The sequence below is a fragment of the Sturnus vulgaris genome, chromosome 2, assembly GCF_052056855.1.
Source record: "Sturnus vulgaris isolate bStuVul1 chromosome 2, bStuVul1.hap1, whole genome shotgun sequence".
In the NCBI taxonomy this organism is placed as follows: domain Eukaryota; kingdom Metazoa; phylum Chordata; class Aves; order Passeriformes; family Sturnidae; genus Sturnus; species Sturnus vulgaris.
The window spans coordinates 4,380,412-4,403,393 of NC_142244.1; the positions used below are offsets into that span (position 1 = coordinate 4,380,412).

Genomic DNA, 22,982 nt, shown 5'->3' on the forward strand with positions numbered 1-22,982 from the left:
TTTTGACCAATAATAAGATCATTTTATTGTCAAAATAAGTATTTTTTTAGCAAATGAAAAGCTTTTGCGACAGTACATCTCTATATCCAGTGTGAAAGCAACATGGTGGTATAAATATATGCACACATTGTATTACACAGAATCTATTATACACATTCCAGTTAACCATGGAACAATTAACAGGAGCAGATGACCACTGATTATGTGCACAAAGTATTTTTGTGAGCAAGATTTTGAGAAACTTGAGGAAAAATCTGGTTTCTGGAAAGATGACAACCTTGGGATTCCATTTTTGTTTTCAATGAAGTCAATGATTTTTATTTTTAAGGATGCTGTATATAAGAATGCATTTTGTATTAAAACGAAGATCAATACTTTACAGTTTAAGAAACTTTACATATGTACATAAATTACACATCAGGAATGGTTTTAAAGCTCAAAATGAGTGGTGAGAAAAGTCTATTTTCCTTCTATTAGAATCTTGAACTCTTTTACATTGTGATCATTTGCAACAGTAAGGGCATGATCCAGGGCTCGGATACTTGCTAGAAGCTTTATGATCTGCTTGATGTGCTCCCTAAAAAAGAGGAAGAAATAGAACTATCAATGACATGGATTAATTTTCCAGCAGAAGACTACATTATGGAGCCATATAGTTGCAGATTTATTATATTTGCTTAATGAGGGTAATGGCAACAGATTTGTTACATGCTGGGAAAAAGCAGGACAGAAATCAAATTAGAATCTGCTATGCAAACAGGATAATTGGATGTTCCTCTTCCAATAGAAACTTTTACCAAAATTTTTATCATTTCACCTGGTGAAGAAAGTTCTTTCAAATTCAGAAACACATCACCAAAAGAAGAGAGTTCAAAAAATTAAATTAATTTAAATCCCTAACTATTCCACTGAAACACAGGACTGCACCAAGAGTGGAAGACTTGTTCATTCCTGTGCTGTTGTTGTTCCCATAGCGTGTCAGCTTACTTGGTCAGCAGTAACATGTCTAATGCAAACTTTTAATTAAGCTGATCGTGGGATTCAAGTAAAATTACTCTTGGATCTCAGGCAAAACCAGGTTAGTCTAGTAAACTGTGTAAATAGCCAGAACTTTTTAACTGTATACAAAAGACAGTTTGGCTCACAAGGTTAACCAGTCCAACCACGGTAGCTACAAAATTTGGCAGAATCACAGAATGCTTTGGGTTGGAAGGCACCTTAAAGCTTACCCCAGTCCAAGCCCCTGCCATGGGCAGGGACACCTTCCAGCAGACCAGGCTGCTCAGAGCTCCATCCAACCTGGCCTTGAGCATTTCTAGGGACATGAAGCTTCTCTGGGCAACCTGTGCCAGGGCCTCACCACCTCCACAGCCAAGAATTCCTTCCCAATATCTAACATAAATATCGCCTCCTTCAGGTTTAAAGCCACTCCTCCTTGTCCTGACACTATTTGCTCATACAAAAAGTGCTTCTCCCTGCTTTTTATAAACCCCTTTAAGAATCCAGGACACTAAGCAGTAGTGCAAAATATATTATCAGCGTTTCACTATTTCCAGCAGTTGCTATTTTCAGACACCTTAAAAATATCCATTTCTAACATGTGAATTCAAAGAATTTTCCAAAGACACACAGCAGGATGGAGTTACAAATGTTTGCACGCATTGGCAAAATAAATCAAATCACAAGAACTGCAACTGTTTAAACTCAAAATAAGTTACCTTGCATTTCTCTTCTCTACATCAGAGCAACCAATGCTGTTTCTGTAAATTGTATCAGCCAGGTGAACAAGGTATCTACAGAAGTTTTCTAGCTGAGAAATAGTCTTGTCTCCTGTTAGATTAGTGAACCACTGCTTAGGGAAGCAAGCAATTACCTACAAAAAACAGGAAAAAGGAAATTACACACAACCTAACAAACTGTTTAAATGCTATATAAACATGACTTGTGAAGTCCACCTAATAAGACTGCAGGGACAAGGCCCACAGAGTGAAAAAAAAAACTACAAAAAAACCCACATCAAAATCCAAGCAGTAAAGCACTGAAACCCACAGTATACCTAATCCACCTGGCATGAGCCAGAGAAGGTTCTTTCATTAGTCTATATACTAAAAAATTTTTTTAAAAATCTATTTTTCACTGACTGCAGCTTTTGAGGTATCAAAGCCAAGATTTCATAGGCAACCTCAAGTTTGAACTAAATTTTCCTTTCAGCTGAAGTCCATTACTTTAAACATTGCTTGATTTTACTTACACTTTGAGCTTTCTTAATGCTGTCCTCTCCGTACTCTGAGTTTTGAAAAGCCATAAGAATGTATCTGTTTAGTAACCCATCTATGGACAGCTCCTGTAGAGTTTTGTTTGAAAGGATTCCATACCACTGGAGAAAGTTTCCCAATAACTGAAAACACAACACAGGGAAAATAACTATTCCAAAATGTACTGAAACCAGAGAGTTGATCAAACACATCAAACATTTTAAAATCTTTTAAATGTTTTGCAAACCTATTCAGAATACAGTCTCCCTTGCTGCTGTAATTTAAACAGAAAATTCCAGAGAAGAGTTCTGCTTATGTCATCATGGAGAACAGTTCTTCAATCAACATCAGTCTCTACTTTTCTGTTTAGCTGGGAGTTAATTTTCTTCACAGTATTTTACTGGAAATAAACTATGTCAGCCACAGCTTTGAGCTCTCATTCCCTGAAAGTAGTAAGATTTTATTCTGACAAGCACAAGGATATAAAAAAGCTGGGGTGAATAAGCTAAGTGACCACATAACATTCAAGCTGAAATGATGGTGGCTTCCACTTGACAACCTTTTCAACTACAAAACCAATTAGGCTGGAAAATACCTCTGAGATCAAGTTCACTCTTACACCAAACACCACCTTGCCAACTTGACCAGAATATGGAGTGCCACATTCATCTTCCTAAATGCCTCCAGGGATGTGACTCCACCACCTTTCCAGGCAGTCCATTCCCATGGTTAATTATCCTTTCTGTGAAAAAGTTCTTCCCAATGTCCATCCGGAGGCTCCCCTGGCACAGCCTGAGGACACTTCCTCTCATGCTGTCACTGGCTGCGTGGGAGAAGAGCCCAACCCCACTTGGCCACACCTGACTGTCAAGCAGTGATAAGGTGTCCCCGTCCTGTCCCCTCCTTCCCCGCCTCCTCTTCTTCAGGCTAAACAACCCCAACTCCCTCAGCTGCTCCTCACAGGACTTCCCCTCTAGAACCCTTTCCAGCTCCATTCCCATCTCTGGATATGCTCCAGCCCCTCAATGTCCTTCCTAAATTGAGGGGCCCAGAGCTGGACACAGCATTTGAGGTGTGGCCTCAGCAGTGCCACAAAGGGGCAGGACAGGGGGACAACCACTGTCCTTCTGGGCACATCACTGCTGGTACAGGCCAGGTGCTCTTGACCTTCTTGCCCACCTGGGCACACCTGGCTCACCTTCAGCTGCTGACCTGCACCCCAAAGGCCTTTCCTGCCCAGCAGCTTTCCAGCCACTCAGCCTGCAGCTCTGAGGTTACTGTGGACAAAGCATAGGGACCCAGCCTTGGCCTTGTTGACCCTCATCCCACTGGCCTCATCAACCCAGGTCGCCCTGCAGAGCCTTCCTGCTCTCCAGCAGATCAACACTGCTGCTCCAGCTGGTGTCATCCACAAACTTACTGAGGGTGCACTTGATTCCCTCATCCAGATCACCAGTAAGGATATAAAATGGGGCTGGGCCCAAACTGAGCCCTGGGGGACACCACCGCTGATGGACACACCGTGAAGAGGGCACAGTGCTTATCAAAGTCTGAGGCTGAAACCAGAGTAGGAGTTTTTACAAATGAAGTTGAAGCAGCTCCCAGCTACTACGCTCCACGAATCTGGGGAGGATTTTATTGCTACATTGTCTTAGACCTAAGATTTACTGGACATATTTATTGACTTACCTTAACAGAGGACCAAAACTGACGTTGGAAAAACAAATATGGACCAGAGTTCTTGTTTTCTAAGATGCTGGAAAGTAAGAAATCGCTTTAATGCACAACCAAGACCACACCTCTATCTTGCATTTGCTGACTTTTTCCTTCCAACACACAGTTCATTTCCACAAATATTCCCTTCTATCCTTCTTGTCTTTGCTAAATGCTCCCAGGAGGATAACAAAAGATCTCCTGTATCCAGGCACTGAACCACATTGAGAAAAGCCCCTCTTAACTATGGACAGAATACAGTGACTTGCTAAGAAAGGTCTAACACCACAGTTGAAAGTAAACTTACTTTTTTGGATATAAGGGCATGAATACATCATCATCTAGTGTTCTCCTCATTCTCAGCAACAATGCCTTTAAAAGCATCTGAAACAGGTAATTTTATTTTAAATGAGTGTTTAGTAGCTAAACACTCAAAAATTGATTTTTAAAGCAACAAAGAACACTTGTAAAGAGTAAAAGAACACACATAACAGTAAACATATATACATATTTGAGCATACAAATAAATAGTCTTAAAAAAGTCTGTAATAATAAACAGAGCTGAAATTTGACACTCAATTAAAACCTGAACTCTTAATACTGGTTCGTGCTTTCACAGAAGGCAAATAAAACAATCCCATTTTTAGGCAGTGCATTTGAAAAGGCTGCAAAGATCCAGAAAAGAAAAACCTGAGTATTTGTAGCCAACCCTTACAGCAAAACTGGAGACCAACAAGCCTTAGTACATCTGGTGTATCTTTTTATCTCTAGTATCTATTTTGGGGAGGACCACTGAGTTTCTTTTTGTTAATTTATCACATACTTTACTCCCCACAATCAGGCTGCACAGCACCAAATAATTTAAAAATTCTTTTTATAGCTGTATTTCCCAACATAAGGTATTAAAAATGTATTCAAATTCCTCAACTTATGCAACATATGTAAGAAAAAAATCCAACAACTTACTTGTGTATTTTTGTTTTCTGCATTCACTACTGAGGGATATCCATCAATTAGTTTCTGTACAATTGCTACCATTCTAGATGTCTGTGTGGTAGAAAAGGGATCCCAGATATTTTCAGAAATTACTGTAAGAGATGAAAGACTCCACTTTACAAATACTCAAATACAGGTACTGAGACATGCATGCAATTACTTACAAAACAGTAAAACCTGAAAGCACAAACAAACATCAGACTCCACAATCCCTTCCCTCTATATTTTCTAAGCCTATACCTGTTAATTTAGGAAGAACGACTCTCTCTACAATGGTAGGCAATAGTGAAATATCAGCATCATCTTTCACCTGCTCCTGCTCTTCACAGCCATAAAACAGCAATGACTCAAACCACAACATTGTTTCAAAATCTCGACATTTGCCCTAATAAAAAAAGAACTGGGATTAGATTCCTAAACAAAGTTTTAAAGTCAACACACAGAAAAAATATTATGTATGCAAGTATGATACACTGACAAAAACAGCTTTAAAACACTGCCAAATGAACCAATTCATTCTACCAGCACAGTCACTAGATGTAATGAAAAGAGAAAATGGCTGAATCAGGACTGATTTTTTAGCAATTTTTGCCCCACAGATTTTAACTTCTACTTACACCTGAGCCAAACCAAAGCCTATAAATTAGGGTACAAGTCAGAAATACAGCTCAATTGTGCTGCATCATAAAATTATGTCTTCTGGGTTTAAAACCCTGCTTTACGAGAACCTTGTCATTTTTCTACCTTAACAAAATGCTTACCAGGATCAGTAACAGAGAGCAGTGAATACAGTTAGACTTGACAATTCTGTACCATGTCTCCAACTAACATGAGCTTTGTTTTGTCAGCCTGAAAACTCAGAGAAATAGCATGGGGGAAGGGAGAATGCACAAAAAATGTTTTAAATTTAATGAGGGCATCTCTCTTAGATTTTTCCTTGTTTGATTAATGAAGTCAAACATCAAATCAATAACATTATCTTAATAAATACTCTGAACTTTCTCTGGAGAGGAGTCATGCCTCCCCCTCTGCACTTGGAGAAGAGGTGACAGAAAATATTCTGCAGATATTCTCTTGGTAGTTAAGAGGAAAAAAAAGCACTTCTGAAAAAAGGAGGAACAGAGAGGGAGTCAAAAGCTACCTGAACTGTTTGTCCTGGTGGCATCTCATGAAAGCATACATATCCAGGCTGGCAACAAATGGGTGCCAGGGATACTGGGCTGCCACAGTGCTGTCCTGCTTTTCCCATGTTCCCTACATAATTGGGCAGTGAGTGCTATGAGAAAGACTTGGAAATTGCCAGCCAGAATTCTACAGGGTATGGAGGTGTAGCTGAGAGACAGATATATAACCTAGAGACACAGGAAGTTGTAATTCCATTTAAGAACAAGCTTCTTAGTTTCACGTCTGATGAAACAGCATTATCTAGAGTCACAATTTTCTCTGAAGTATTTTAAAGACTAAAGGTATTTTCATAGAACCATACAATGGTTTGGGTTGGAAGGGACTTTAAGGATCACCTAATTCCAACTCATTACCATGGGCAGACTTTGGTCTACACCACTTCCTGAGAAGGAACTGGCAATGTGCCAAATTGAATTCTGGTCTGCTGGGAACATAGAGGATCAACTAGTACAGGCACTCCCCAGAAAAACTTTGCCCCAAGACAGGTGCCCATTTGAAACTTCATTCCTAGATCACACCTTTAGGAGAAGCACACATCAAAGGAGCAATTTACTTTGCTCTGCTCAAGTGTGAAAGAACCACCAAGTAGCAGCTAACACAGAAGCTACTTGCAGAGGAGCTTACCTCCAAAGGAGTCCAGGTAAGCAGCTGAAGTCTGATTAAAGGATTAAACAACTTTGGTAAACAGAGGCCAATATAAGCATCCTTATAAGAAGCAAAGTACTTGGAGCGCCAAGCTTCAAACTGTGATTTAATGCAATCAATGGAGTAAAAGCTTTCCAAAACATCTTCGAAAACTTTGCTGGATTCTTTCAATATACGATCTAGCATGGGAGAAAAGGAAGCAAAAAAAAAAATTAAAAAAAAAAAAATCACCTTTAGAAGTTCTGTTACTCCTGCCTCAAACACACAAAGCTATAAAAACAGGAGCACGAGTACTCTTCAATACTGTTTTATCACAGGTCTTATTCGAAACATTTCACGGAAGGATTTTAAGTTACCAGATGTAATTAGGATTGGTGACACACTGGGCTGTATGCAAAGGCTAACTTCAAAGCTAGCCTTGCTTTGCATGGGAGTTTCAAATAGCTGATCTCCAGGCCCCTTCCAACCCAGATTATTCTACATCTTTGATAATCCAAGTGCAAAGAGAGGAGGGCATCTCGGATAAGTCAACTGAATTGGCAGTTCAGACAGCGTTGGTCCTGGCAGACACCATGCCCAGAACATGCCTGTCAGCACTGGGCAGTGATTACAATCCTCTAGCACCTTTTTTTTTTTTTTTTTTTGTATTTACAGTACCAGTATTCTATGCAGTCCAGATCTTTTTCTCTATATATTATTTTCCCTCCATCTTTTCTAATTAGTTTCATTTTAATCAGTCGTGTTTGCCACGGTTGTAAATGTTTGGTTACAGCAGTAACTCCTACACAACGAACACAACTAGTACACATAGCAGGCAGAGACAGGGCTGAGGGAACAGGAGACTGTCATATAACCACACTTTTCATACTGGGATTAAGAAAAAACACTACACATAAAGTTAGTAGGTCCTCTATAAAGTTAGTGCACTCCTCTGTTCCACTGCTCTTTCTGGACTAACATGAGAGCTACATACAATAGCAAAAAAGCTTTACAAGCACTGTGCCTATTCAGAAACTGAAGAAATTTCTACAAAATGCTTTTGCACACATAAACTGCCAAGTTACCAAGCGCAATTCAGCCCTAATGAATCTAGATAATTTAATTTAGCAGCCTAAAAACCCTGAACAGTTGGTCTGTTTACCCAAGACCCCTCCTCGTATGCAGAAAATCAGTGCAACTATAAAATTGCAGTAAATCAGCCAACAACTAAAAGTATGGAAACTGCCTGCACTTCCAAAGGACCTAACAGCTAGACAGTTCACCTAATTGCTTTTCTAAAAGGTTTATACTTCAGCTCTCCACAACCACCTATAGCAATGACTTTGCCATTTATTACCCTCTCTGTGGGAAATGACCTCTTTATTTTGAACATATCCTATCACTTAACTTCATGGTCCCTAGCTCTCATAGTGTGAAAAGTTGGTATTGTTCTCCTACTTCAAGAGACCAAAACCATTCAATCCTTCCTCAAATGCAACATAAACAATTCTATGTATGTGATCCTTGCTGCTCTCCTCCTCCTGGCTTCTAACCAGATTCTCTTTTAATCAGAGCAAATGCTAATTGTACCACAAGATTTTTCTGCATTGTTTGCACTCAATATTGTTTTCTATCATTTGCAAACTTTGCCAGGCTGCAACAAGATTCTACAAAATTTCTGTCATTGCATTTCTAGAAAATTATTCATAACTCCACTAAATACTTGCCACAAGCCAAAAAAAGATTTTTAAAGCACTGAGGTTTTCAAAATTTCACAAGTAAAACAAACACATATTTCAAGAATGAGAAACTATTTCACAAATTTGAAGATTTACTGATGGTCCAAGAGCTTACTGCTTGCCAGCAAAAGCATGTTTGAATTAAATAAAAAGAACCTAAAGATGGGCTAATCAGTCAGCTGCAAGACACACAACAGGTTGGTGATAAAGACTATTCTGGTCACACTGATGATCCAGGAATCAAAAGTTCCTAAACTCCTTGCAAAATATGGTGAAGTACATAAACAGGGCTGCATTTGGAACGATTTTTTTTTCCTGCCAAATATTTGGTATTTTGTGACGTAGAGAATTGGGATTGTTCAGCCTGGAGAAGAGGCTTCAGGATAACTTAATTGTGGCCTTAGAGCACCTGAAGGGAGTCTGCAGGATGGAGAGGGACTGCTTACAAGGGCCTGGACAGTGACAGGACAAAGGGGAATGGCTTCACACCGACAGAGGGCAGGGTTAGATGGGATATTGGGAAGAAATTCTTCCCTGTGAGAGTGGTGAGGCCCAGGCACAGGTTGCCCAGAGAAGCTGTGACTGCCCCATGCCTGGAAGTGTTTAAGGCCAGGTTGGATGGGGCTTGGAGCAACTTGGTCTAGAGGACCTGCTCATGGCAGGGGGTTGGAACTGGGTGGGCTTTAAGGTCTCTTCCAACCCAGACCATGCTGAGATTCTGTAATAAGGCTTGGGTAGCTCTTCTGACCTCGCTCCAAGTTGAAGTTTGTGATATCTGTTGAAGTTTCCTCGTCATCACTGGAAAGGCCTTCGAGGTGATCTGCCATCTTCCCAGTTTGCTCTCTCGCTTGTCTACGGCGAGCTCTGGAAAGGAGCAGCAACAAACCAGCTATCACCTGTATCAACCAGCTACAGCAAAGCAAGAGAAACCAGCTGTTTTCCCCACCTACACAATGATTACGCCCACTTAGGCTTGTCCTTTTAGTTCTAGGAAAGTCAAGCTGAAAAGACTTTTACTATACCACCACCTCAAGCATTCCACTATGTTGCTGCCTCAAACAATGAAAAGAAACAAAACCAGGAGAGACCATATAGATACGGAATGTATTTACTATGCTTTAAGTGATTTTAAATCAGTATCATGGAATGTTTTGTACACTTGCATGATAAGCTGGGATATATATGAATACCCCAGCCCAGCATATCAGCTGAAGTGTTTTCTTCCCTTTGCAGGGAAGAAGCAAACATTGCCACTCGTGTTAGTATGTCACACAGGACAGTTGTATCTTGCAAAGACTTCTAAAGAAGAAAAGAAATCTCATTCTCTACCTTCTAGCCTCTCTTTCTGCAGTTCGACGCTTGACTTGTTCTTGATAGATCACTCTGTCTCGCCCAAAAGAATCAAGATTTGGTGCCATCAGTGCTTTATCTGTAAAATTACATCGATGAAAATTAAAATGCTTATTTATGATTCTATAAATGTGCTGTAGGCAGTTTCATAAGAGCCTTTTACCCACTTTTAAACTAAGTGTAATTTGAAATGGAAAGTCAAAGTATAAAAAAAGAAAAAAAAATGCCCCCCAGAAGCCTGAACTCATGACACGTAGAGGTTAACACAGAAAGCAGGGGAGTTTGGAAAAATTTCCACTTAAATGTCAAATAGTTTTCACCATACTTCACTCTTATCCCTCTCACAACAGTGCCAAACTATGTAAAAGTCAGTTTTAACAGAAAGAGCTTAAATTAAATGTCCAAGAAAAAAGTGTTCCTTACATAAACACATTCACTACATAATTTTTGAGAAGAAAACTAGCAAAAAGAAAGCAGACAAGAGCGACTGGGGCAAGAATATACGTTATTTCAAAGTTCCAGTCACGGTGTTTCTAAGTTCATATGCTTTAGATTGCCTCAAGTTTAAAACACATCAAGATCTACAGAAAGATAAACCCTCTTTCCTCCTCTTTTCAAGCTCTGCTTATCTATGTTCCTGGCTATAGAAAACAACACAGCTAAAACAGCAGATAGTGGGCAGGAGTGTTTCCAGTTCCTCCTTTCAGTAGACTGAATGCTAGCCACTGCCAAATCCACCCATTAAAGCATAAATATTAACATTTAAACAACAGCCTATCCAAACTTCAGGAATAAATTTACATGTTCTGACAAAGTCTACTCACAAGTTCATCATTTAAAGTATTAATGCTGATCTATGTCAGTGTTCCAATTCAATACCTGAACTACTAAGAGCTTTCTCTAAACTTCCAGATACTAAATAAGATCTCTCTGTAAAACCCAACCTCAGCAATGAGAATTATTCCCATCCTATCATTAAATTTCAGTACAAAAAAAATCCATTCTAAGCTTCTTTTAGGAAATAGGTTTCTAGTTCTCACAACAGCATTTTCATGATAAAACTGCAAGGCCATGTGATGCCTGGGACTCCAAGTAACAGTCCTAAAAACAATATGTATGCTAACTACTCTATAAAGAAATCACCAACTCTGACACCCTTCATCATCTTCAGTGAGTTCTAGATAATGGTATTAATACGACTTAATTTCTGACAACTGTGGCAGAAGAGGGAAATGGCATTGATTATAGAATTTTACACCAGAAACAGGACAGAAAACCATTTTTAAAAATGGGAAGCTCTCCGAAGCACAAAGAGGACTCCAATTAATAGGATATTTCATCCATTGATTTAATATGCTGAATAAAACCTCCTCCAAGAAACATGTATTTCCATCCAAGTTAACATTTATGCTTTTGTAGAGTTCTACATACTGAAGAGTAATCGCCACATGAAACCTCCTCAGTGAGAATCCCCCATCCACAAATTCACAGTAAGCAGGAATTTTAACTGGCTATTCTTAAGTTGTATTTCATACAGGGTCACTGTATTAGTCTGATCAGTCTTCTAGTTCTTTAATTTACCAGTTAAGTGTCTGAAACCAAATACTTATACTGGCAACAAAACAGAACATTAGACAGAAGTCTAGCCCAGCGCTTTGTGGCTTTATACAGTTAACTGTACATGTTAAATGATGTTTATAGATTCAGGAAGGTTAAAATAAATTTTTTTAAAAGTCCTGATATAAGAAGAAAACGGGGAGTCACATACTACCACTACTCCCACAGCCACCATGCATACATTTTTAGTGCTAGGAAGGAGAAAATACAGTTAAGATAAACAGAAAGGAGAAATAAAGTCAGAGTTACAGTGGTTTTGAGTTTAAAACGAAACAGATTAGAGAACTTTCATCTAAACTTGCTTCTACTAATCTCAAGAGTAAGAATAAGAAACTTTAATAAGACAGTCATACATTAAACATTTACATTTCAATTAAGTCATACTAAGTAAACAAGGTTGTTTAATGAATAATAAAAACCTTCAAGATGGACTGACTTGAATGGCTTGAAAACTCCGAAGATTCATCTTTAATATCATCTTGTCGTCTTTGGACAAGGCGGGAAGCTCGCTGTTTGTACAGCTGGTGCATTGCAGATTCAAGTTCGTTAATCAGAGGCACCTGTAAAAATACAACACACCACGTAATACCCAGATCCTGAGCTGCTCAGCTTCTGGGGTCCCAGTCTATTGCGGAGCAAAACGCCTTCACTGTGCTCCCAGCAGCACAAAGTCCTGCCTCTTACTCGTACGTATCATTTGCACCAGGAAATAGTTCAAGGTGTGGAAAATGCATACATTTAACATTGGCAGCATTCAATCAGAACAAGAGCATTCTGACAGCAACTTCCATGGCTTGAATGAGTCTACACAGCCAGACATCCTATTTAGAGTGGGAAATATTCTTTCCAGTACTCTTGCTTTCCCTACCAAGTCTCTTATGTGTTGTATAAAGGTCTGCAATTCTCAGACATCAACTATCTTTAAACAAGAATGTAGAAGTATTCTATACTTCAGTGAGAAAATAACCTGACTGTATGCAGTAAAAAAAACAACTCATCAGTCTAACGTACTGAAGCCAGCAGCTATTGTTTTGCTCTAACTCTTAACAGCATATGCTGAAATATTATTACTGAAACAAAATCAAACCCTGCGTAAGGGTGTTATGCCAACAGGTTATCTAAATCAGTCAAATACTCCTCTAGCTTACCACTAAAATTAAAACAGTACAATTCGTGCAAGTTATGCATTAAGTATAACCTTGAATTAATCAGGTAGGCCAGGCCAGACCTGTCACTTTTTTTTTTTAACGAACTATTTTAGTAGCATCTCTAACAAAAATAGATGCTATTATGACAGCCGGGAATTTCCTGACATTAAATAGCAGGTTCACTGATCTTTTTTTTTTTTTCCATTTCCTGGGACAAGTTAAAATTAGTTCATTATAAATATTCAAATGCAAACCAGAAGTTTCACGACCTCTTAATTTGGAAAGGCAAGTCCTTTTGGTGTGAACACTTAAGCCATGTCCTCCTTACCTCTGAGACGTATGCTTACTCCACAGTCTTCCAGCCTTTTATATTTCATTGCTGCCTACCATCCAGGATTTTGTTTTTTTCAAAACAAAAGATAAAATCAGAAATTGTTTCCTGATGTATTTTAGAATGTGACTCAGCAGCTATTAAAGAACCTCCTTCAGAAAAATGTAAAATTCTAAGTTTATAGCTACAGGGCCATTTCAGCTTGCTGAGACTGACACACACATCAGAGAAGAAAAAGGTTTTAGCTTCGTGGGATAAATCAGACTCCAGGGACTAAAATGAAAGCAGCTCTGCACCAACTCAAAATACACATACCTTTCTTTTGGAAAAAAGAGTAGAGAGAAAGACAAAGAGGGAATAAACTTCCAAATGCTGGAAGTTTATGCTCTGAATTTAAGACAGTTTTGAAAACAGAAATAATAGTTGAAAAATACTAGTTTTACTGCAGTTTACCATAGAAAATATAGCTTCTTCTCTTAGCATGTTAAGGAAATTCTAAGACTGAAAGGTTAAATGAAAATTTTTCAAAGCATTCCTAGTGGTTCCTTCTGTAATTTTCTCAGGATTAAAAAAGAAACTTAATGATGTATTCAGATATATTAATCCAATCAAAATAATTCGCATTTAGAATACAAGACACTTCGAAGCCTTTATTCTTCTCTAATCAATACTGTGGTTAATGAGTGGCTGACAATTTTACTGACTACTATAAAATTACAGCCCTCATTCTCTGTTTTGTTTAGTCAGTACTTTAAATTCAGTGTTTTCAAGGGGTTTTTTGTTCACTTTCCCTGTAAACAGTGGAAGAGAAAAAGCAGAAAGGTCTCTAAATATTAAGATCACAAGGACAATTCTGACACACAGAGCGTGTTTTGGTAATTCACTTCTGCAGGTAAAGTAACAGATGAACTGTTACTTGTGCTGTCAAAGGTATGCCCAGAACAATTCAATCTTTCTGTATCCACTGTACATTCCTATATACAAAATGTAAAAATGCAACTGCAACTCGCCAGCCTTCTCAGAAAGCACAGTAATTTTGATAGTAATTACTTCTGAAGGAAGTCATGCAACCATCTTCCACTCTACTGGTTTTCTTATTTACAGGGGAAAAAAGTATTACACAGTATTTGACCTTTCTAGTGCTTGTTTCTAAAATCTGTGTAACAGCTGTCTTGTTATACTCTCTGCTGAGTCTTAAGAATGGGCAAAGTGATCCTACCACTCAGAATCTCTTCAAAATATCATATTTAAAGATATGTTTTCATATATGTATGTGTATACATACGTATATACACTATGGTACTATTATTACACATATATATACATACATATCCTTAGGTATATTATAGTAACTACATACATTATTATAAATAATAATAACAACACTTTAACTAGAAGCAGTCAGGGCCACAGGTTCTAAAAAAAGCTGAAGGTAATTTATCTCTACACTCAAAAGATTAGAACAGTTTACCGTCCTACTGCATTTAATTTAAATAAAAACTGATAGTGATTTTATTACTGGATTTTGTCCCCTCCCGATATCTTCTTTTTAGAAAACTTTTCAGTGTCCTGGGGGCTACTGGTTCTGAATTTGCTGGCACTTTTGTCATAGCGAAAGCACTGAATTCCAAACCACACTACCTGGCCAAACAATATCAAAATAAATTAAATGCTCCTGTTAGACTGACCACATCAGCTGCTGCTTTTGCAACTCACTTGACATACAAGTACAGCAGCAGCCTCCACCTGAAACCAGCAAAATTCTATGGACGCCCCTAAGAAGCCTGAGATGATAAAAGTCACATCTTAAAAGTATTTGAACAATACAGCTTATGCTATCAAGGAGAACCTCCAGAGATGGTTTATAGTTATCACAAAAGTAATTTAACAAAAGGTCTTTAGAAAGCAAACACTGAATAGACACACAGATACTTAACTTGACTTCTGAAATACAATTTTATCTCAGAGTAATAATGTAAAAACTTATCTTTAGTAGGAATTCAGCCATCTGGGTGACCAGCACTGCCAACGCTGCTCAGGAAAGCACCTTTATTAATCTTCAACAGCTAATGCTAATACAGACTCAGGAACACGGCTTCTTAAGTGAACAATCAACTGCAACTAATTACTTATACTAATCAATCAGCTGGGTGAATTAACTGTCCCAGGCTTCCTGGGTTTGCTCATGACATAGTTACTCCTCACTTTCACAGGACAAAGACTGGACTCTGCCAGTTCCACTAACAGTGGACAATTCATGTCTAACCCATCAGCACCCAAAATGCTTTTCCATTCCTCTCCCACACCTAACAGGCTAGGCAAGCAGTAGCTTAAAACCACTCAATTATTCTGACAAGATATTAAGAAATTAATATCCTACTACTGTATTCAAGTCAGAAGACAATGAAGAAATAGTCAATATACTGCTAACTGAATTTTACAGTTCCTGTCTGTGCCTAATATGTACATGTATTTTTTTTCAGGAGTTTCTATTATATTTACAACGAAGTAAGTAATCGAAGCACAGTGCATAACATAAGAAAAAAGATTAAATTTTTGACTTAGAGATGTACAGAAGTATCACACTACATGAAAGAAATATATTTTTAAGTGTGGGTATCTTTGAACAGCTATGCTAGCTTTAAAACTTCTCTCCTTCAGACTCCAGAGCAGTACCAAGAAACATCTGGCAGGAGGAAGTTTATAATAACACAGAAAATACAAGCCTGTTATTGTGTACACCAAGCACTCCAGAAAGTAGCAATGTCATAATTCAGCCCTTCTTTTTGCTAATTAACTCAAGCAAAATGGAGTATCTGAGTAAAGTTGAAACGCCACAGTATCTACCATAATCCTGAAGACATAAAATCTGCAATTTTTAGGCAATCTAAAGTCAGTGAGCTGGGAGGAGATATTTCTGATAATCAGCTTGATAAATTAGCATGATAAAAAAATCTTTTCAATCTTCAAGCAACCAAACCTTTTGAAGAATATGCTCTCAAAGGACTTTTTTCAAAAACAGAGGGAGTTGTGGTGTTTGGCATGTAATAAGAGACCCCTTTTTTTTTTTTTTTTTTTTTTGGTAAAGAGATTAACGTTTTTGCATCCTTACCTTTTCACTGAAACACTCAAGCAAGTCTTGGACATACCCTCGCATTTCTTGCAAAAACTTATACCGTTCACCAATACCCCCAGAAGACCCTTCTAATCTTTCAATTGCCTTGGTAGAGTCCTCTTGGCTTTGCTGATGTTTCTCGTATTGCTGCCGATTAGCTTTGTGCATTTCTTTCATAGAGTCCAACCTGAAGGGCAATGGATAAATAGTAAATTTACATCCAAAAGTCTGTCTATTTCAGACCATTGAGACATCAAACAGACAGTACAGTGCAAGTACTGAGCCTTTATACGGGAAATTTTGCAAAGACATTCTCAACTTCTGATTTGTCACCTTCTCCCCTCTCTTCATGAACTGCAAGGCCAATGATTGAAACTCATTTGCTAGACTATGCTGTAGTGCATTGCATTGGCCACTCCCACAAACTTTTACAGGAGTTGATAGCACACAGAATAGTGCAAGGCTGTCCCTAATGAAAAGCTGGCTGGATAGATTGGGGGTGGATGGGAACTACAGCTTTATACAAAGCATTCTTTTTCCTCTACTAACTTGATTCACTGTTAAAGGCTGCAACACTACAAGGGGCATACAAACCAATTTTGAAGACATGTAAAGTGCAAGCTGTTCATTATGTATGATTTCTCATTGCAATTGTGCTGTTCATTCCATATCTTTTGCGTACCTGACAAGCAGATTACAGAGTTTAAGCCAAAAAATCCCTGTATACACTAAAAATTAAATTCTTTATCTACTGAAGGGGAAATCTCTGATTCACAGTTTAAAGGAATGCAGCTTGATAAGCTAAACACCTCACTGGCCTTTCATTTCTTCACTCTAAGACTGTGCAGTGTCCAGAAGATGCAACTCAGACCTCTCTTCAACAAGATCAATGGCCTCATATTTAAAGCTTCGCTTCCAGAGAAGCAATCCAAGGAGATTTTCGAACAAAGTGTCAATGTCATCTTCACTTTGAGCTTTTTTGTTTGCCTTTTTTTTTTTTAATGGATGTGTCAGTCAGTACTTTTCCAGCGATGAAACTCTGTGTTTGCTCACCGAGACTAAAAGACACCTGAGGAACAGAAACCTAGGGGACAGGTCTTTAAGTCTAAAAAGATGGTCTGTCCTACCTGTCTTTAAGCTGTTTCTTTACCAAATCAATAGTAACAGGAGTCATCTCATTACTGGGAGTTTTGAAAGGAACTGTATTATCTGCTTTTTGAGACTTTGTTTCCGATGATCCATATGCAGCATAGGTGTATGGAATGCCATATGATGAACCATAAGATAGTGTCTGGTAAGTGTTCTGGTAGTACACATTATTCACTTCTGCAGGCTGACTTGGTTGAACCTGGTGGCAGAGGAAATGCAATTGTACTATATTAGGCTTTAAAGAAAGAGGAAACTTACTTTCTTACATATTTCAAATCAAAGTGGAAAATGTGAGCAGATACGATTAAAGAATGTAATTATCAATCGGATTTAAGCATCCAATATCTAAGGCAGAAGAAACAAATGCCCTCAAAAAGGTCAATGGACAAATTCTTAGTATCATTACCATTCTAAATACTTACACTATTTCTCTTTAAAGAGCATTACAATTTACAGACTTAATTTCTCAAATGAAATGGCCTTCTGTGAACTACTCAAGTTTGTAAAGGATTTAGCCAATACTTACAGAAACAAATCACAAGAGTGCACAACTATTTACATGCCTGGGGTATGTTGATTCCTTTTCGTATCTGCTCTTGCTCCCATCTACTGAGTTCTTCATCTTGCTCCCCTGCCACTAGTGCTTCATCATCGCTTCCCTCAATACCTTCATACAAGAAAAAGAAGATAATGCATTCATAATTATACGGGCCACAAATTCAAAAACCTGAAACCATGCCTCAGTGAGAACATCTCAGAACATCTGCATTTCCTCTTCATGAGGAATTAAGGACACTGTACTGTGAATTATTAGCACAGGGGTTCCACTTGAAAGATCCAATGGTAAAAATTACAATTCACTGCTGGTAAAACCCTCTAATGTCTAACTCCTTTTCCAAAAGGTTATTTTACCCACTTGCTAGCAAGAAGAATTCTATATCAAATGCTTTCTTTTCACAACTACATACTTCCTAAAAACAGAGTACAGGAAAAACAATAATTGATCCTTAGTGTAAGTTTCTATCACAGTCAGCAGTGTGCACAGGACCACAGTTTTATGCTCAAAAACTTACATGCATATTCCATTACGTAGTACTTTTCCTCAGAAATGTTATGCAACTCCAGATTGTTTGAAAAACATGTTGTTTAAAAATGCTGAATGGGAGCACTGGCAGTGAAAACAGTGTGAATATTTATCATCTGACCTTCCAAAAAAGGGTTTACCTATTTCCTCAGCAATCTTTTGCCTTTGGGATTTTTCCTTCACTGTAAAAACTATCCTCCTCTTCTCGTCATCATCTTCATCATCACTGGCATCATTTTCATCTTCTCGAACAAGGCGGCCTTTACCTGGTTCACTGTCAACGGGGGTAAAGTCTCCAAGTTCACGAGCCATTTGACGCTTTTTCCTAGCGGCATGAATAAAAGCAGCATCTGGAATTTCTCCTAGAGACAGATGTGTGCATTGTTAAATAACCACTGCAACAAACCAGGTGTTACAATTTCTTATTGCTCATCTCTGTCACTGTACCAAATCATCTGTGCATACAGGAAAAAACTATGAGAGGAAACAAATCCATATGCACAGAAAACATTTGCAAGCAACTTAGAGGCTAAACATGTCAACTTTCTGACCAGAAATTCTCAAAGTTGGGATCATCACAGAAAGTCTGGCCCTGTTTCCAGCAGCTTATGTCATAAGAGCAGAAGCCTGATGCTTCTATAGGAAATATTCCTAAAGAAGGGGATGTCCTTTACTGGAGCTGACTATTGTAAAGGGAGGAAGAAAATGAGGCGCATGACTGTGTCACTCCCTATCTCAATATTGCTCCCAGCTCTTCTTATTTTGGGGGAATAAAAAGCATCGATCGTTTCAACAGACAATCATCAGACAGAGATTAAGAGGACACCAAATCAGACACAGTTAATGTACAGAAGACTGTACAATCAAGGAGAATCATGAAAAGCATCAGACCTAACTGAAAATTCTAAAATCTGCAGCACAAATCTTAACACAACTTAGGTAAGTCATATAAATCAACGTGTGCACCCAGGACATCCATATGCTATTTGGGGAGCAGACTACCATAATTAGCAAACTAGCTTCAAAAATATTTTCTCAGAGGGATTTCTTTGGCCTCGGGGCCTGACTAGAATCTCAGTATACAAAACAGGAAGGAAAATGTTTCAATTATGGGTCTGCTAGGTATCAGAAATATTTGAATTAAAGAAGCTATTTTAACTGAAAGCAGTTAAATCTCACGTGAAATCACCTATTCCAAATCCAATTTCTTTTCAGTTTGTTGTCTACTTGAGAGACAAATTCCTGCATCCTACATCAGGATGAAGGATTCTGTAGCAAAACATCTTCTCTCATAAGGCTTGTAAAACTGAACACCTTTAGAAAATACCATTTTCTTGAATTCTCAGATGCTAAATTGTTGCAAACTATTTCCTAATCTCTCACATACATTAGTCTGCTGTAAACAATGGCTAAATCACTTGGTAACTTATCAGACATATTACAACGACCAACCTGGGCGGAGAACATTCAGTGATGATAGAGCACTTGAAAAAGCACCACCAGCTTTTGGTTTTTCTTCTTCCTTCTCACTTTCAACTTCCATTTCTTCTTCACCATGCTCACTGTTTGCAGTCCCATCCTCTTGGCCTATATCCTTATTCTGTCCTGTCTTTTCTAGTGGTGCTTCAACTGACAAGACAGCAAAGTCCATGTTTTACTCCTTTTATAAAGATTACTCAAAAGTTGGGGTTTTTTTAAGATATAATAACCAAAAGTGAAAATCAAATTAAAATGTTAAAAAATAATTTTATTGTTTGAGATCTAGGAAAATATACTTTCTTAATTGTGATTAAATCACAGACATCGTCTCAAAATAAAATGTGACAAGACAGGCCCCACGAACCACTAAACATTCTCCATATTGTCAAGCATTAAGAAAGTGGGGGAACTCAACCTTGTGCAACCTTGTAAAAGTCTCTCACATATGCAATGAGAAAGCACTGCCTTTTGGTGTTACACCAAATCTTTCCACAAGAACCGACTGATTTCAAAAGAACTTTTCATTTTCTTCTTGGTCTACATCCTACATTAGGTGAGTAACATACAGATACCGACAGCAAATACAAATAATATGTTAAAAAATTCATGTTAAACCCAGCTACCCAATCTGCACGTATCTGAGGTTTCAGACTCAAGCACGTGTTTAGAGAATCCAAGCCACTCTCTCAGTAGCAGCCTTGAAGTCTTTGAACTATAGCCACATGAATTAGGGAGAGCAAAACAAACAGAAATTAAATAAATATGGCCCACACAGCCATGTGCAAAATGCAATGTTTTAAGGAACTCTGTGACAGAAGCAAGAATCCAGGTTTTCACAGATGACCTGAACAATAGCCACAGAAGTGATAATTTCTGGTTTTGCTCACAGCCCACACCACCGCATAGGCAATTTAAGGATTCTATTAAGAAAGAATCTGTGCGTTTTCTAAATGCAGACAAAACCTTTAAAAACAATTTAATTAAATTTTAAAAGGGTATTTCCTGCATGGGACCATGTTCAACCCCCATGTACCTCTAGATCATTGCAACCTTTGGATCATAAGCCTCCCAGCTTGCGCTTCTAGTATTACATAATCTATGTAAAAACTTAAGTGGAAAAGGAACCACTACACTTTACCAGAGAGCTTCCCAAATACCAATAGTACAATGAAATTGAAGTCCCAGGCTCTATTTCAAGCTCTCAAGGACTGTACGTTGTTAACAGATCCTTTTGCTCCAACACTTTCAGTCCATCATCTTAATCAAGTCTACTCGAAGGTCCAAGTCCTGAAACAATTAACTTAGTAACAAAGACCACCACTCTGCTCACCCCAATAATCTTCCTTTTCAAAGAAAAACCATTACAAGGACACTTTGTGTCAGACAAGCACCAGGTACACTTTCAAACTAAAGTAATTACTTCCTAACTCAATAAGCAACTCCTCTGCCATAAACACAGCTGCAATTCAGAATACTGATGTCTACTGACAACCATCTAACAGAGTTGAGAAGTTCCATCCTATGTTAATTTCTTCATGAGAATCAAACAACTCTCTACCAACTGCAGAACAGAATTCCTAGGGCTCAACTAACACATTTCATCTGCACTTTACTTCAGCTCTAAATGTGAAATCCTCTAGAAAACTCACAATTCATCTTGAAACAAGAAATTAAATTACAGTACTTCATATTTTCCACTACAAGAGTTGCTATTAGTTTTGCAGTTACCATCTGTTGGAGAATTGACCTCTGTCCTAACTTTTGATTTTTCAAGATCTTCTTTGTATTCTTTCTTCAACTGTTTTACAATCTTTTTGCTGTAACTTGATTTCTTCACTTTGAAAACTTCTTCTGTTTCTTTAAAAGAGAAATCAGATAACATTACATTAGATCTGTCAAGCATACTTACTTATTAAATCTCTTGATTTTGTACTTGGAACTTCATAAATGCCATCAACAAATCCTGTAGGGTTCTCTCAGTCTATAGTTAAAGTCTAATTCTATGTTTTCAGTACTTCCATCAAGATTTCAAATCACGAGCCTTAGAAACCAAGTTTCAGTGATTTCAAGAAAATTCCTTCTAAGATGACTCAAAACTATACGAACTGTTTGGGCAACAGGCAGTGAGTCCGAGGTGACCCGTGAACACCAGCCACATTATTAAACACACAGATTAAAACAAACTCGACCCAAAGCCACGGGACACATGCTCCTCAGCCAACGCTGCTGGCTCCAGGGGGAGACCACAGGCTGCACCTCCTCCTGCACAAACCTGCGGGCCACCCAGGTGTGGTGAACGCAGCACAGGTGACGCATCAGCAACACAGAAGCAGAGGCCATTTGACCACAACTCCACCACAGCTAAGGCCGCTGGGAGCATGCTGGCCCTGCAGGAACCAGGTCGGGCCGGGGAAGGCGCGGGCCCGACGGATGCATCCCTGGCCGCCCGTACCGTGCCCTCAGGGCTCAACCCCCTCTTATGTGATCCCACATCACCCCACGCCACACGGGGGACTGCCTTAAAAAATAAATATGGGTCCCGGCTCTCCAAGAGGAGAGGCCCAGTGCAGGCTGAGCAGCTCCGGGTCCCTTCCACTCCCGCAAGACGCGACCCAAAAGCCAGGCAACCACCCGCCTCACCCTCCTCCTCGTCCTGGAAGCTGAGCAGGCTGGCCCTCGGCACCTCTTTGTTCTCCCGCGACCGCTTCTTCTCCTTGGGGCGGCCGGCCGCCGGCAGCCCATTGCCCTGCTGGGGCTGGGGCTGCGGCGGCGGGGGCCGCGGGACAGCGGGCGCTGGCAGAGCCCCCAGGCCTGCTCGGTCGCCTCCCATCAAGCCCAGCCCCAAGCCGAGAGCCGCGCCGTAGCTCGCGGCGCAGGCGAAAGCCGCGGGGCTGCCGGGCAGGGCGAGGGGCACGCAGCCGGCGGGCAGCGGCAGGAGCCCGGCGCCCGACGCCAGTGGCATGGAGGCCTCGCTGGGCCCTTCCCCCGCCGCCCCGACCGCCGGCGCCGGCTCCTGAGGCGGCTCCTCCTCGCGCTCCTCATCCTCCTCTTCCGAGTCGTTCCGCTTCCGCACATTCACCCTCCGCGCCTTGCGGAACATCCCGCCGCGCACCGACCGGCCGCCCCGCCAGGCCCCGGTGCCGCCCGCTCCGGCCGCCCCGCGCCGCGGCCCAGGCCCGGCCCCGCGAGCATGGCAC

The 22,982-nt window shown here is 39.6% G+C and overlaps 1 protein-coding gene across 2 annotated transcripts; it reads right to left on the reverse strand.

Moving 5' to 3' along the window:
* PAXBP1 (PAX3 and PAX7 binding protein 1) lies at positions 1 to 22,900 on the reverse strand. 2 transcript variants are annotated; one of them, XM_088157021.1, is made up of 18 exons: positions 22,426 to 22,900; positions 21,514 to 21,642; positions 19,759 to 19,935; positions 18,573 to 18,668; positions 17,786 to 17,889; positions 17,201 to 17,421; positions 16,071 to 16,260; positions 11,916 to 12,039; positions 9,842 to 9,941; positions 9,261 to 9,376; positions 6,774 to 6,973; positions 5,205 to 5,349; positions 4,935 to 5,056; positions 4,276 to 4,352; positions 3,945 to 4,011; positions 2,252 to 2,398; positions 1,719 to 1,873; positions 1 to 577 (listed from the first exon to the last, which is right to left on the reverse strand). In XM_088157021.1, the coding sequence occupies exons 1-18, from the start codon at positions 22,883 to 22,885 to the stop codon at positions 460 to 462; spliced, it is 2,748 nt and encodes a 915-aa protein (XP_088013147.1). In that variant the 5' UTR covers positions 22,886 to 22,900; the 3' UTR covers positions 1 to 459. The 2 variants fall into 2 exon arrangements, with proteins under 2 accessions (XP_088013147.1, XP_014737517.1); XM_014882031.2 differs by having other exon boundaries at positions 18,447 to 18,668.
* Between the last annotated feature and the right edge of the window lie 82 nt (positions 22,901 to 22,982).